Here is a 16988-nt window from a genome sequence, read left to right as displayed (position 1 = left end):
TAGCCCCTTGATCATGAACCAGGCAACACAAACTGAAACCCTTTGGATCATGCAGTGGACATTGACTTCATGAATTGCTGTTGATATTTTATGGGCCAGTGAAACTTATTAATATCAAAGGGAATATATACATACTTACTCTGACCCAAATTTTCCATATGGGTGAATTTTGCATTACTTGCCCAGTAGATTTCTTATTAAACCGGCTCCAGGAAATAGACTCCTAAATAGAAAGGAAGGAAGCCCAAACATTTTTATATGGAAGAAGACCACTAACCATTTCTAATGAACTTTAAAGCACGCTGAAAATCTTTTAGAATGTGGAAATAGCTCAGAACATCTCTCGGCAGTCTATTTAAGAGTAACAGAAGCAGAGGAGGCCGTAAATGCTTTTCCCTCGGCACATGGCTTAATGTACAATTGTAGAAATAGGTACAGGACCGCAGAGATTTTTTATTCTCTCTTCATCTTTCTATCTCTATAGTCTGGACTGAATTGAAGTGGTACCCTGGTGAACTATCCCTCATTTCTGTGCCTCTTTTTCTGCGCTCCCTAAAGGCCTCCATTGGTTAGCAACCCACACGTCTGAAATGTGTTTAAAAAACATCAAAGTACATTATTTAACAAGCATGTTGGAGAGTAAGAGAGAAAGAGAGAGATGGAGAGACAGTTTATATTCTGAAAGTCCTACACAACCCTGAAAATCCTGAAGAAGCGAGAGAGCCAAATAAATTAACTGCTCTAAACTTTATCTGAAGTGTATTTATTTATTTATTACTTAGTCGAACAGAGGTTTTTCGCGTCTGTCTTGGCCACTGACTCATAGTTTGACACTTACCATATGTGTCTATTGCTGCGAAAAAAAATAAAAAACTGCTAAGTACCACTCAAAACTGGTTTCATTATGGTTAATAAAATCATCATATGCATGCTGTATACAGATTAGAAAAATATGAACTTACGGGAACATACATCCTCTTTTTCCCAGGCTTGTCCTGGTTGGGATTTCTAAATTGCCTAAAATGTCCAGGTTTTGTTTTTGTTTTGTTATTGTTTAACTTGTTGAAGATAATGACTAAAAATTAGTTTGATCAATAGCATGCAGATATAATTCACCAATTGTGGCATGTGAGAAGGCGGGAACTACAGAGAAAGGTCAAAGCAATGGAAATATGTATGCGTATATTGAATGAGAGCTGTTTTTTGTGTTTGTATTTCAATACAAAAACAAAGCTAAACCTGGACATTTTAGGCAATCTAGAAATCCTGGGCAAGACATTATATTATATTAATAAATAAATTAAGTTCATAGGGTGTCATCACATGACATTTTATACACAGTCACTGTTTTTTGTCCAGTGCCTGGATTCTATCATACTCGTTACTTTTTTCAAACAAAGACATGTTCGTTGTTGTTTTTTTTTTTTTTACATTGTTAGATAGTGATGAATGAGTGACAGTTTTTTTTTTATCAATTTAAAGGGAGCAGTCTTTGCATGCTGTATAGCCTACGATGTTTTATTCAGAATTGAAATAAAGCTTAATGCTTGACAAGCAGCCACGCAAGACAGAGAAAGCCAACTACAACACTATATAGAAAAAGATAATAATTTCAGAAGCACGTGATTCTGCAACCGATCTGGTCCAAACACAGGATTTAGGTAAGGAAACGGTTATTATTTTTATTGGATGCCATGCAAAATGATGCTCACTTGCTTGCTTTTCTGTTTAATTTAACAGTGTTTTTGTGAACATCTATCTAATCTATCCATAATAAATATTAATCAAAGATTATTCTAGACTGCTCAGGCATGTTTGAATTTATGCATCCAGAAAAGAAAAAAAAAATGTTTTAATTCAGTTATTAAAAGCATGTTCATCATAGAAGAGGTGTATTCTAGAGGTGTATTGTGCATTGCGTAATTTAAGCATATTTTAATAAGTTAATCGATCTGGATAATATTATATAATTGTCCCACACATAACACATTTTTGTTACCCCAGCTACAGTCTAACCGCAATAAAAATCTGCAAGCTGCATGTGAAATCTGAATTAAATATAGGGATATGTAACAATGTGATTTAAGCATTGAATCCTCCAGAACTTCCAGCACTATTTGCAGATTTTGAAATGCTTATGACAGACATCACTGTCTTCACACGCCGCCTGGTGTTTTTTGCCTCTCATTTGCATAAACTTGAGCGTTTCTCAACTTTTTAAAGCTCTCAGTGCTGTCAATTCCACAATACCCCACATGAGTCTGTCACTCAGCTCCCAGAGAGAATGAACTGAAAACATCTGCTCAGCTCTGCGCTAGTGAACGCGTACGGTTAGCCAGTGACCGGGGTCAGAGGTCGGAGGTCTAATACCAGGATGTCTGATAATGCTGATAACAAACAGGATGTCTGATAATGCTGATGACAACAGTATTTTGCTCAAGTTAAGGGGGTGTCTAAATGTGCAAAGCTAACAAATGTTATCGGAAAAAAAGATAACATAAAACAAAGAAAGTGTTGGTATTGTTACAAAGTCATATGCAATAGTGTTATAAAATTGGTTAAGCAGCATATGAGTGTAATATTTGTCATAATATATGTGACTCATGCAGCGCAACCATCAAAGCATGTGTGATATGTGAGTGTACCCATGAAATCTATTTGCTTAATATATTTATATTAAATATACTGTATTTAATATAAATGTCATTGGGCAGCCATACCACATGACATTTTACTTTTTTTTTTTCTTTTTTTTTTTACACTGTATGTTGGTCACAACAAATGACTTGAATTGAGCAGACATTAAAAAAAGCTTTTCAAATTTTAATAAGCAGTGAAGCAGTTTTTATATTTTACAGTATATGTATTTCACTTTGAATGTGTGTGATGCATACGAGAGTACACATCATAGATAAAATAAGTTTGGTATTAAACATATTTATTATTTTTATATTTTGTTTATGGGCAGTCATACATCACATTTTACAATTTTAACTCAAATTTCTTTAATTTGTCAGACAGACAAATGTTTTTTTTTTTTTTTTAATAACAGATTATTCTAAACTGATTTTTTAATTCAAGGATTTATTGTTCTTTCTTTCTTTTTAATGAGTTTTTTCTTAATTATGATATCAGGAAATTAGTATCACCCTTACATTTTTACTTCATGCCTGCAAATATGCACGTGCAATAATGCCATATACGTGTTTTCAGCAGCATATGAGTGTAATAATAATATTTGTCACTCTTATATATGATCTTCTTCCTGTAGGCTGATGGTTAAAAGATGTTTATCCCCAAGGCAGCTCCTCGTAGCCTCCAGCAATAAGAACCGTGCTTGTGTATATCTGTGCGGTTTCATTGCTTAGCACACTGAAGCCTCCTGAGCTCATCTCTAAAGCTCTCAAATCACATAGAAACCGTTCACGTGAACAATAAGCCTCAGATATCAGCCTTAAATAAATTCACATACTAGTTCTGAGTCTTTCACAGATTGTCTTTTCACCATGTTTAGAGTTGTTCCCTGTCTCAAAGAGAGGCTGACAGAATGAAAAGCTCAGAAGAGGGCGATTTGAGAATCCTTCGCCTATCCTCAAAGCTACGCTGATAATTAGGCTGAAGAAAGAAGTGTGTAAAGTGAAGAGGAGAAAAACTAGGGATCTGTTCCTTTCTTCTCAGCTCTTGTCTTGTTCTTTACTGCTCCGGTGTAATTAACTGCTCAGAACCCCATGCCACCCACCTAAACCTTGTGTGAGCAGGAGAGTGTGTGCTAGTCTACACACACTTATGTGTATTAGAGCTCGCCAACCTCCAAAAACAAGTAACCTCAATACAGTCAGCTGAACTCCTTTGCAGAAGGGGTAATTAGGCTCATCGAGAGAGTGAGAGATGCAGAATGAATGGGTGCCACCATTAGTGAGGCAACAGAGAGGAGTTAGTTGAATTATGACCAGGTTTCTTTAGGAGGGGGGGATAAATAGTTCACCCAAGAAATATAAAAAAGTTGAATTTGTGGATTATTGTGATGTTTTTTGTTATAGCTGTTTGGACTCTCATTCTGACGGCACCCATTCACTGCAGAGGATGCTATGGTGGGAAAGTGATATGTTATGTTTCTCTAAATATGTTCTGATGTAGAAAAGAACTCATCTAAATGAAGGTGAGTACATTTTCAGCAAATTTTCATTTTTTGGATGGACAATATGTGCATTCGGCTATGTGATTTTAAAATACAACATCTGCTGAATCATTTTAACCTGAAATGCTGAAAACTGTGATTTTTAAAACTAGAAAATCTTCTTTAATGGATCCTAATTCAGCAAAAAAAAAATCTTACAAGAAACATTATTGCTGTATATGGTTTTTGAGTTTGCTAAGCAGTTCTTCGGAGATTAAAAAAGCTCTTTTAATGCTGCGTGTCAGCATATTTAGGTACAGTCAATGTTGCTGATATCAAAAGAACTCATAGTCAGGGTAGCATCATATTTAACTTTCGATAGACATTAGAACAAGGCTGTGAGGGATAGAAGTTCACTACTTTCAATGGATTCTATGGTTGTTTAACAACATTCTGATTGTTCAGCTGATGGACAAAGAAAAACCTTTCAGAAAACAACAACAACAACAACAAAAAAACTCCATAAAACAGTTTTCAGAGTTGGTGAAAATATGATCTAGGATTTTATATAGTATGTGCTCTCTTTTTTTTCATTTATTGATTATTAGAATATGATCAATTAACAACTTCTACATTTCTACAAGTCAAACAGCACACAAATCAGTATTGACAGATGTCATATTTAGCTTTGTCATTATTTAGTGGAGTGAAATAACTCTACATGAAGCTTCTTTTTGCTGTCATGACCTCTGGCAAGACCTCTGTTTGAATGAGTGCTGTGAGTGTGACTGAATGCTGTCTGACAGCTTGTGCTTTTCAGCATTTCGGAGTCCAGCCAAGTGGAAGGAGAAGTTGTTCTGATACTGCACAACTAATGGCTATAAGCATTACCAACAAAAACCTTTATCAACTGGCATAATTCATGTTTACAGTATCAGCATATTAAGATTTCTGAAGCCTCATGTGACACTGAAGATGAAGTACTGACAGCTTAAAATTCAGCTTTGCCATCTAATAAATTACATTTAAAAAAAAAAATCATTCATAGAATTTTTAGATCAGATGAATGGAACCTCAGTACGCATATTGAAGCATTGAACTTCATTCAAACACATAAAAATGTAATAACGTGTGTGTGTGTGTGTGTGTTGTGATGTGTTTTACAATCAGTCGACTCATGCCTAGTATTTGTTCTATGTATCATCTGAAAAAATAAAGCATTCCTGATTTGCCTGAACAACCCAGATGGTTTTCTGATGAACAACTGAGCATAATAATATTTTCTTATGGCATCAGTTTGTAAAATAAATACCTTTTCGTAATGTGTTTGTTCATTGTTTTAAAGTGTGGGAGTGTTGTTATTGTTTTAAAGTGTTTGATGATATTTCCAGTCACTGTTATGACAGATTTCACTTTTACAACCTGGATGTGACAAGCCAATACAGCACACAATTTGTCAGAGCAAATGCATTTAATCTTAAACATATAAAGATGCAAAGAGATGCTTAAAGGCATGTGAAGGTGAGGATGTCATATGAGCTTGTAAGATGATGATTTACAAATGGTTATGAAAAGCGGAGCATTGAATGCAAGTGAATTTCTGCAACTCACTCATACATATAAACCTCTCTGACAGAGACACTTGACATTTAGATCAGAACTGATCAGTCAGTGCCATCGTTGTTGTTGTTGTGTTGTTGTTGTGTTTCTACAGTCGATGACTTTCCTTTGACAGTGACTTTTAGGAGAGCGTTATAAAGACTTTCAAACTGGATTGTCTTTTTCAGGTTTCTTAGTGCTTCGAGGCCTGAGGTGAAACTCAAAAGTAAGCTGGAGGAGACCATGAAAAGAAAAAGTAGAGATGCTTTAATGAAGAAATGGATTTAGAATGTAGACTGTTAAACACACTGTGAAGTGTACAAGAAATGTGTCCCCACTTAGCTCAATGCGAACAGACAGACACACACACACACACATATACACAAAATGCAGGGCATCTCAAACTCACTAGAAAACACACAGTGGCATGCTTATGAGATAAGTAGGAGATAGGATCAGAACTTACATATAACTTACCTCCCTCAGGGAACAATCCCTGCAGAAAAAGAAAGAAAGAGAATGAAACTGAAGTCACTGAACGTACGTAGCCTTAATCGCATTCAGTCTTAAAGGGATATATAAAAAGACCATAAATAAATAAATGATTTCATCATTTACTCACACCCATGTTGTTGTTTTGTTTTGGACCCCATTGACTTTCACTGTGGGACACAAACGTTCTTTAACATATCCCTTCAGGCCATCTGAGATGTAGATGAGTTTGCTTTATTTAGCATTACATCACTTTAGCATTACATCACTTGCTCCACAATGGATCCTCTGCAGTAAATGGGTGCCGTCAGAATGAAAGTCCACAGCAGATAAAATCACCTCAATAATTTCACAAGTAATCCACACGACTCCAGTCCATCATTTAATGTCTTGTGAAGAGAATAGTTGCATGTTGCTTCTGGCTAAAAAACGAGCTCTTTATCCTCTCTCTCCAGTGAAAATGCAATCTTGTCTAAATCAGGAGTAAAATATGCACAGATCATGCATCATTTTATAAGTTAAAACAGAATTTTTCTAAACTAATGTTTCAGTAAATTTTTATGCGAGATTTTAATGTGTTAATTCTGTTAAAAATATATTAATGTTTATTCTCTTCTCTGTCTACATGATATCATTAGGTGCTGTCATTCAGAAGCATGGCTTTCCATGCTGATGACACTCAACTCTACCTCTCATTCCATCCTGATGATCCGACGATAGCTGCTCACATCTCAGCTTATCTAACAGACCTTTCCTGTTGGATGATGGACCATCACCTTCAACTCAACCTGGCTAAGACAGAACTGCTTGTGGTTTCAACAAACCCATCTCGTTATAAAAATTTCACCATCCATTTATGCTAATCAACCATTACTCCTTCAAAACAGAAACCTTGGAGTTGTGATTGATGATAAGATGAATTTCTTAGACCACATTGCTAAAAGTGCCCGGTCCTGCAGATTTGCTCTACACAACATTAGGAAGATCAAGCCCTTTCTTTCAGAACATGCACTACAACTCCTTGTTCAAGCTCTTGTTCGATCCAGCCTGGACTATTGCTATGCTCTCTTGGCAGGTCTTCCAGCCACTTCTATCAAACCTCTTTAATTAATCCAAAATGCCGCTGCGAGGTTCATCTTTAATGAGCCAAAAATAACGCACATCACACCTCTGTTCATCAATTTGCACTGTAGCTGCTCACATAGAATTCAAGGCATAAATGTTTGCCTACAAAACCACCACTGACTCTGTTCCACTTTACCTATATTCAGTACTTCAGAGTCATGTTACCTCTAGAAGCTTGTGTTCTGCAAGTGAATGATGCATTATTGTGTCATCTCAAAGAGGCACAAAATCACTTTCACTGACTTTTACATTAACTGTTCCCACCTGGTGGAATGACCTGCCCAACTCAACCCGAGCAGCTGAGTCCGACATCTTCAAGAATGGACTAAAAACGCATCTGTTCCATCACAGGAGGAGGGTGAACTAACCTAAGGCTAAAAGCAGCCAAATGCATTAAACATCATAAACCAGTCTTTTTAGGCAACAACCAGAGATGGGTGTCATGTAGGATTATAAAATATGTTTAATGCTGATAAAAAAAGATACCCAATTACAATTAACGGGGCTGAATTTGTATTAAACATTACTACAGCTTAAACCAAATTTATAATTAGGCTATATAACTTTTCCTTTCCACGGTGAAACCTATGGCGTGTTTAAGCACTCCAAATAAATAAATTAATTAATTATTATTATTAATTAATAAAAAACCTATTGTTATAAATCACTGAAGCTGTATGCACTGTGAAATTAATCTCTTACATTGCATCTGTGCTTTGTTTGTTTATGATGAGGGAATTCGCGGAATTCAATCAGAGAATGCGGGCACACTCAAAACTGATGAGTTTCAGCGCTGACTCATCAGAACGCCTCTGATTAGCCATTGCATTCCTAAGCTCAACAGAATTGTTTCTGATTGGTTAAAATGTGCAACACTTTAAAAACGCCTAAAATTAAATATGGTGCAACATGAGCAGATCTTTAATTGATGCCACAATTGACACTGTGTGTTCATTTTCACTTTGTTAGCAAAAGACGTAATATATTTAACTTGTTTTTGCAGGGGCATTTTTGTCCAATTTAGTGGCATTTTTGCCCCAAGCCCACATTGCCAGGGTGTGTTCCATCTTTATTTGGCCCTTTAACTATAGCACTTTCTGTTCTATTTTAATTCTACTTTATCTATTTATATTTAAGTTCTTTTTTATTTATTTAATAAAAAAAGCTTCTTATTTACTTGTTTTTCTTTGTGTGTGTGATCCGAGACTTGTTATTTGCACTTATTTTTACTCTTTATTTGATTGCTTCTATTGTCCTCGTTTGTATGTCGCTTTTGGATTAAAGCGTCTGCTAAATGACTAAATGTAATTGATGGACTGGAGTTGTGTGGATTGTTTGTGGATTATTGGGTATGTTTTTATCAGTTGTTTGGCACCCATTCACTGCAGAGGACCCAGTGGTGAGCCAGTGACAAGATTTCTCTAAAACTATTCAGATGAAGAAACACACTTATGTGCTTATTCACAGGACACAGCAGTAGTTAAAATCCTGTTCAAGGTTACCTCTTAAAAAAATTGTTCGATTCAGTTGATTGAAGGTAAATATTCACTTCATCCAGCACTGTTTATTTTCTCTGTTCTTAAGTTTTCAGATACTGTTTTATGAACTGATGAACCGCATCAGATGCGTCAGTGAGAGAACGGTCAGAACGAATGTGAATCGATTCACTCTTTTGTAAACCTGTTTGGACAGTTCACTGGAAAGAAAGAACCAAGTCAAAAGAATTCGCCACTGTTTGGAATGGTGCCAAAAAATGATGACTGTCTCTTTAAGACAGTCCTGTATGAGACAATAAACAAGTGAAAAACATCTCATATAAGCTCTTACGATACACACAAAAACACTCTCAGCTCAACCTTTAGCCCTAATAACTGTTAAAGTACTCTAATACATCCATATCCATCCCTCAATGGACCAATGAGACTCTGCGTCCCCATTCAAAAGCCAATCACCATGAAGTAAATTAATAATGAGCTACAGTTTCCAGCATGTCTCCTGCATCATTAATGCGTGGATTCTAAATATTTCTACCTCATGTGAAGAACAGATAATAAATCTTCATATTTCCTTATGGGAAAGTGTAATATTTACACAATTTCACTTTATTCGTATAGCAGATGCTGCAGTTCACAGTGACTCATGACTCAAAGGGACGCCAGGGCATGAAAAACATGGTCAGGTTGAAATATGGTTCAGGGCATGGAAAATGTAGTCTGGAGGAAAACTAATTATTTCTGGAGTCTGTAGGGAGTCTGAAGCTCAAGTGAGGCTGGCCTCCCATGAGGAGTGATGGCTAGTTAGCTAGCTGACCATGATGTTCCGTTCTGACCATAATGCCTTTAGCATTGCAGGAGTAGTGGACTGCGTCTATGGATTTTGAGAGGACCTAACTGGTCATTTGTTCTCAAATTATTCATTAAGCAGTTAAATACGTGTGACTATTAAGTAGTTGCTGTTATTAGTTGCACATAATGGGACAATCAACACTTCAAGCTCAATGAATTGCCATTACCAAATTTACCAAAAGTTAAATTCCAATTCACTTCCTGAAATTGAAATAAGGACAAACAGGGTGAAGCCTATTTTAAAAGAAAAAAAAATGTAAATTAAATAAACGTAATGAAAAAAACATAATTGTATAGTTTTATTTCAGCAAATTTGGTCATGTTATTTTCCTTTTTTTTTGATTTACTAAAATTACTAAAACTAAAGCTGAAATAAAAAAATAATTAATACATACCAAAAATGACAAAAACACAAAAAGTGTCTAAAAATAACTACTAAAATGAAAACAGATATGATAAAATATGATTACTTTATTACAGACTATTATTAAATTACTTAAACTACAATAGTTACAATACAATACAATAGTTTCTAAAATAATAGTGAGTGGAAGAAGGTTTGAAAAATCTTTGCTGTAACTCCTAGGTATAAATTTAGGTTTTATAAGGTACTTTTAGAAAGAGTATATGACAGTTCAGTTATATCTATTGTTTAAAATCTTTTTCCCCCTCTTCTTTCCTCTTCTTGCCATGCCCATTCAAATTACAATTCAACATCCTGTGGAATGAAGCCATTTTAATTCAAATTCACACTCATTATGTGAATGCTGGCCAGTTCTTACATTCAGAAGTTTGCCTAATCCTGCGAGGTAGCACTTCTTTATTCACTTTTTTAGGATAAATTTGTATCAGGTAATGAGCTGATAGAATGTAATAAGGGTTCATGAAGCAGTTTCAGTTTCTTTAATGAGATGGAAGGAAGATAATATTACAGATCATTTTTCGTTTGCCGTCCAGGTAAATTTAAAACCTTCCTTAAGCCATCTTATGAAGGACACAAGGTCGTCCAGTTCTGTTAGTATACTGGTCAAAAAACACAGTGCCGATGACAAAACACAATCATGAAACATACACATGTGATGAAATTCCCAGGTAACACCAATGTACAAAAATGGGCTTTGTGAATACACTTTTTGACAATTCTGTCATCGTTTACTCAACTTTGTGCCATTCCAAACCTGTATTTATTTCTTTTTTTTCACCGGAACCCAAAAGTGAATTTTTAGGTGAATATATTCACTTTTTCATAATGAAACTGTGTGAGAACTGGAGCTGTCAATGTCTTAAATGGCAAAAAAAGGTCTTAGCTTTGTGTGACCTGACTGAAATTTAGTCATTATTCTTCCGAAATTCACCCTGTTCCGCTGAAGAAATAAAATCATGAGGGGTTTTTAATGAGCAAATGGTGCAATTTTTTTGTTTTTTTTTTTGTGGTGAACTACCCCTTTAAAAATGTATGGTAGGGCTACAAGTTCCCCTTTGTTCCTCCCTCTTTATCGCTTATCTCTCTCGCTCTCTGTCAAGGCCAACCTCTCTGACGTCACTCAGACAGACCGGCGGCTCCACGGTTCGTGTGTGTGTTTGTGTGTTTCGGCCGGGCCGGTAATGATGAGCAGATGGTGGTGCGCGCTGATGACCGGAGACTCTCTCAGAGCGCGCTTGGACATCTGCTCCATAGACATTCGCTGCTGTCACAGGCACTCCAAGTGCCAGTTTCCCCATCCCTGTCCCTGCCTGTCACGACGAGACATGCACTCATGCCCACAAGACAGCAGTGGAATAAGACATCACCTGAGCAAATTCCCTAATCAAGTTTCAGCACTGTCATAAAATCCATTTACATTGTCAATTCACACTATTTAAGATTCACAGTATAAGACAAGCATAATTTCCCCCATCTGATGCTCATGAGATTTTTGGCATAACTAAAATCAAATTGGCCTATATTTAATTACTTTATATGGATTTATTTCAGAGATTGCTGGATTACTTCTGATTCTGAGCATTCATCTCGAAAACTAATGTTGACATGTATAAATAAAGGTTATTGGTGTTGATGATTCTACAAACAACCTTTAACATCTATGGAACCTTTTTCTATAATAGAACATTGGAACCCATATATGTATGTATTTTTGGAATAGGATTTTTTTTTTTATTATTTAAGTGTTCTTCAAGCTAAGAAAATATTGTTCTTTTAAAAAATGTTAACTGAAAAGGGTACTTCAGGAAATCCAAAATGTGTGTGTGTTTTTTTTTTTTTTTTAAACGTGGAAATAAGGAACGTGGAAACAAGTCTATTAGCAAGATTTCTGGTTCATTACCTGCTATAGGAATATAACGAGAAGAATAACAACGTACATTATCTTTGCTCATAATTAAGATAATACATTAAAATAATATGGTAAGACACAAATTAGCATATATATATATATATATATATATATATATATATATATGTGTGTGTGTGTGTGTGTGTGTGTGTGTGTGTGTGTGTGTGTGTGTGTGTGTGTAACCTTTATTTAAGTGTACAAAGGGTCCTTCGTATAGGGAAAAAATATTATTTAGATGATTAAAATATTATTAAGGGGAAAAAATGGTTTGACAGACAGAAGATTCTAAGAAAGTATCCTAACAGTTTTTCTTTCTTTCTGTTTTGAAGATATTTTAATATTCATTTGTCTGTATAATGGGTGTGTTTTAGGTCTGTGTTTTATTGGTATTTTTCTCCCCTCTTCCCACCCTCTACACTCCCACTTTTCCACAGTTTTCCACACCCATTTCAGGAGTCTTTTTTTTTCAGATCCAATGTGTGAAAGACCAGTGGGAACCAAAAAAAAAAAAAAAATTCTTCTGTAGCATCACCATGAAAACCTCTTTTTGAAATGTTGAAACATATTTTTAAGAGTGTAAAAAGTCTTTATTGTTAGAGCATATATACTGAGGTTACTACAAATAAATTATCACATCCATGCATTTATTTCTAAAATATTCCTGTTGTAAGTACAGTCATTATGGCAAAATAAACTCCCTACTCTGTCTGACATTTAACACTTCTTAGACACCCCTCACATAATAAAATAATTTAAAATGCAATTTCAGGTGCATGCATTTATTTATTTTATTAGCAGATGAACTATTAGCCGATCACCCTTTCGGATTTATTTTGCAGTAATGACCCGCTGAGTGTTTGTTACCCCTTGCATGAGGTCGTTAATGATGCTTTCAGAATTACTATCACAACATTAGATTTTCAAAGAAGCCCACCAGCATGAAACATGCTCTTTAAATTCAGGAATTATCAGTCCCTCTTGCCGATTAGTGGGCATTAGGGGTTGGGTGGGGTAAAAGAAAGAAGATCTTCCTTTTGTTGTAGTGAAGAAGGCGGGGTCTTGTCTTCTTCGCTGTGACTTCCGGAGGCCGAAGGGGGTGACATAAGGAAAGGAGCCCCCTCTCCATGCAGTACCACTGAACGCGGCTAGAGGGCGCCGCTGAGAGCGCTGCTCTGCCGTTGAAGTGCGCGAGCGAGCGGAGCCTCAGTACCAGACCGAGAGCAGCACGGATCGGTGCCAGAGAGAGACGGAGGAACGATTCTGTCGCTATATGCCGCCGCTACCGCACGGAACATTATAACGCAGCGGGAAACGGCCAACTCATTCTGTTTATCCATAAAGTACGGAATTTAAACGATGTACCGCTCGGGAGGTGTGATGCTGGGGCTTCTCGCCGCTCTGCAGGTACGTTAACGTTAAAATCGAGGGTCCGACAAGCGATGTGCGCTCGGGCGCGATACTGCTCTAATGTTGTTTTTTGACTCATTTGCTGTGGTGTTTCTAAACTGTGGAGAAATTATTGGTGTGCAGAATACAAATAAACGATTTTGTGTAGTGGCAGGATGTTTAAATAGGGCGATAGTGCCTAGATCAAATTTTATATTATGTTTTCGGTTTGTCTCGACTTCACGTCGTATCTAATTTGCTTGCTATGCAATTCTGAAGAGTCTTTATTTTATTATTCTCGCTTCAGAGTTATCCACGAGAGGTTTAGTCTCCGTGTGCGATGGCTTTATGTTGTGTGGCCGTTAGATCGTGTACTAGCAGCCCCGTTTAAACCGTCCCGTGCTGAACCGGAGCCAGTCGCAGATGAATGCGGGTTTTCAAACGCGCTCTCGGCTTCTTTTGGCACGAGATGGAAAAGTTGCCCTCGGGGAGGTGATTAGGTCGCAATGGCCCCTTTGCGACTGATGAAATAAATGTAACAAGAATCAGTTAATGAACAGCCCATTGAGGTGTCCTCTTCCGCTGACTCTGTCTCTTTTAGATGTGCAAATGCGATATCTCACGGAGAACAACGGCTTTGTGCGTAACCCAGATATGACAAATCACCCTGACCCGGATCAGCGACCGGAGAAATGAATCGTGCTGTCAGGTTTGGGGTCCGCTGCCCTCGGAATTGCTGAAAATGCAGAGTCCAGCAGAATTAAGATTTGAACGCAGGGAGCAGCAGTCGTGCTGTGTTTCCGTCAGCCTTATCAGATGTGAAAATACGAGCAATGTTTGTGTTATGTTGTGATGGAACCAAACGTGTGAAAAATCTGCATGGCAATAAAGTTAACATTTGGCCATCGGCCATTTGGCCAGGGTTTCAATGTTTTTATTGTGTTTGTGGTCTGCAGTTGCAGAAGTTGGAGTCCTAACCTCGTAGATGTCTTTTTTGCGGCATGGTTTTAAAGTGTAACTTTAATTCATGTCGTGTTTTACTACTGTCCTGTGTGTGATATAACGGTCCCACATGTTTAAAAACCCGCTGCTGTTTGACTGCGACGTGCGATTGCTGAACGAGTCATTCTTTGGAGTCGAATCTTTCCAGTGATTCGTTAGAACTGGTTATGTGAGCGAACTGGGCTGAGTTGTTCTCTTTACTGTCTATGGTTGTTCTCGAGCCAACAACTCACTGATTTACTGAACCGAGAGTCGTCCGATTCGTAACGAGCCTGTTAAAAATGAAACGTGCTGGAACAAAAGATTAAAATGCAGACATTTTTAAAAACATTGTTTTAGCAAAAACGATTTCATCTAATAAATACAAATTATTTTTATATTGTTTAATATAAGTACAAATTATATTTGCGTTTTAAATGGCTTTTTTTAACTGAATCATGACTGCAACAAACTGAACTGACACACGTGTAATTATAATAAACAAACTTATTAATAAAAAGACAATTAATCGAATATTTAGAGCATAGTATATACAACACTGTAATGTCAAGAACCAAGTGATGATGTAAAATAATGTTTTTTTTTTTTTTTATTCTTTGAAGTGAAATGTTTGCAAAAAAAATAATCACTGCATTTTTAAATGGGTTTTATTTTGGCTAATAACCCTTAATCTCACTATAACACCATAGTTACATAGCGGCTTTATAGGCCTCTTTCTGCCTCTGATTCTTCATGTCAGCAGGGCCGCTGGTGTGGCTCCATCTTGAATCAATCACTCTGTGTGGATGTGCAGAGGCAGCATATTGCTAAGCAATTGCTGACAGGACAGTTTAAAGTCAGATTTTCAAACATGTAGTGCCAGCTTTATATAGGCGTTCTGCAGATATATCATCAGCAAGGTAGCTGGAGATGACGACATCAAAATCCCGATCAGCTCTCTGTTGATGATGATCTTTGTTAGCACAAAAGCAAATGTTTGATGGGCCGTTGTGTGTAGGACATTAAGCCAGCATCCACCAAGCTAACAAGTAATTAACATGTTTGATAAAATGACTATGGGGCCATTAACAAACACAGCCAGCCTTCTTCAAGCCTCTGATGTTATTCCAACACGAAGAGGCTGTTTCACCGTGGACGTCACCTTTGATCTTCTCAAGCCTCTTTTAAAAAAACCAAATTCACCTATTTGCCTACACTGAGAGCCTTACTTTGTGTGTCATATCAGATGCTATTAAGACAGAATGACTCAAAGCTGGTGGTTATTTTTCTAATAAGACAAGGCAAGTATGAATAAGGCTTTGTCCTGAGGGTTAAACGCTAGGTGTGCATGCCTGTTTTAAGCGTAAACCATAAAGGAGGGTTTGTGACTTGTCGCCGGAGTGCTTTCGCCAGCTGCGCGAGTGTGTGTTTGTGTTTTTATGTGATAAGTGCTCCACCAGACCATACCATTCAAGGTAGAGTGTGCGTAGCCTGGTCAGCTCTGCTTTTTTAACGTCTCGCCCTCCTGACCTCATCAGTCTAATTACACCCACCTCAAAATAACAGATGCCCCAGCGCCGGAGGGGGAGGAGGTGAGATAGAAACCCCCTCGCTTTCCTTGAATGAAAAGAAATGGAGCAACGCAGTAAATCGTCATGCAATGAGCCTTATTTAATTTCGCCGATCTGCTGCAAATTAGCGAGTAATCGGTGAAAAATACAATAGAATTGCTAATTCAAAGAGTTCATTTGGAACCTGATCAATGGACTCGGCGGCTCTGGAAAGTCTTATCAGGGTGCTCTTCTTGAGCAGAGTTCTGCCTCATTTCCTCTGTTTATGGTGAAAGAGCGTGATCGTTATGTCCATCGATTCCTCTCGGGATTCTGGATATTTGGCTCTCGCTGTGGTGTAGGTTGGCCCGTGCTGTTTATTAATCACCATTAATCGGGGGATTAATTTGTCTGGTGCTTTTGTGTTTTTGGCAGGTGGCGGTCCAGGGCATGGGGGCGATGCCGTGTCAGCCGGGTTTCACTGAGAACGAGTACAACGTCATGACCGCCGACGTCATCACCAAGGGACAAGTTCTGCTCAAAGGTAAACAGAGATGTTTGCATTTATTCTCCTAATAAAAGGCAATCGAACTGGTGCGGCAAAACGCTCGCTCGCCAGGCTTCGGTTTCCACCCTGATTCTATTGGGAAGAGAAAGAGAGAGAGAGAAGGGTGGGTGGGGGAAGGGTGGGCTTTATGTTTGTATGTGAAAGAACGAGATGGGGTGTTAGGGTTGCTTTAGTGGGGGGTGTTTATAAAGGGGGATATGTGTGTGAGAGAAAGAAAAAAAGCAGGAGGAGGAGAACAGCTCAGTGTTTTGGTGGAATGTGTTTTGAAGGGCCACAGTGTGAAATATTTGAAGGGCTGAATTGCCCTCCCCAGGGTGTCCGCGGGGTTTTAAAAAGTATTAAAAAGTGATAAATCAAAATGGTCAAATTTAAGGCCATTAAAAGTGTTAAATGTGGTCTCAGAGGTATTATTTTTTTCCAAATTAGGTATTATTTTTTCCAGACTATCAGGTGTCTTATTCTGATTGAAATTCTATCTGCGTTCGTGTTAGT

General features: G+C 37.4%; 1 protein-coding gene across 1 annotated transcript in view; it reads left to right on the top strand.

The window, feature by feature from the left end:
- Window positions 1-13367: 13367 nt before the first annotated feature.
- The window catches only part of LOC113121059 (cadherin-2), a 47152-nt gene continuing 43531 nt past the window's right edge, over window positions 13368-16988 (top strand). Inside the window, exons 1-2 of the mRNA XM_026291288.1 lie at window positions 13368-13415; window positions 16364-16472. Coding sequence (XP_026147073.1) covers window positions 13368-13415; window positions 16364-16472 — 157 coding nt within the window. The remainder of the gene's footprint in view (window positions 13416-16363; window positions 16473-16988) is intronic.

The sequence above is a fragment of the Carassius auratus genome, chromosome 20 (assembly GCF_003368295.1).
Source record: "Carassius auratus strain Wakin chromosome 20, ASM336829v1, whole genome shotgun sequence".
Taxonomy (NCBI): domain Eukaryota; kingdom Metazoa; phylum Chordata; class Actinopteri; order Cypriniformes; family Cyprinidae; genus Carassius; species Carassius auratus.
The sequence above is the reverse complement of the archived record's forward strand: the minus strand, read 5'-3'. Positions and strand labels throughout refer to the sequence as shown.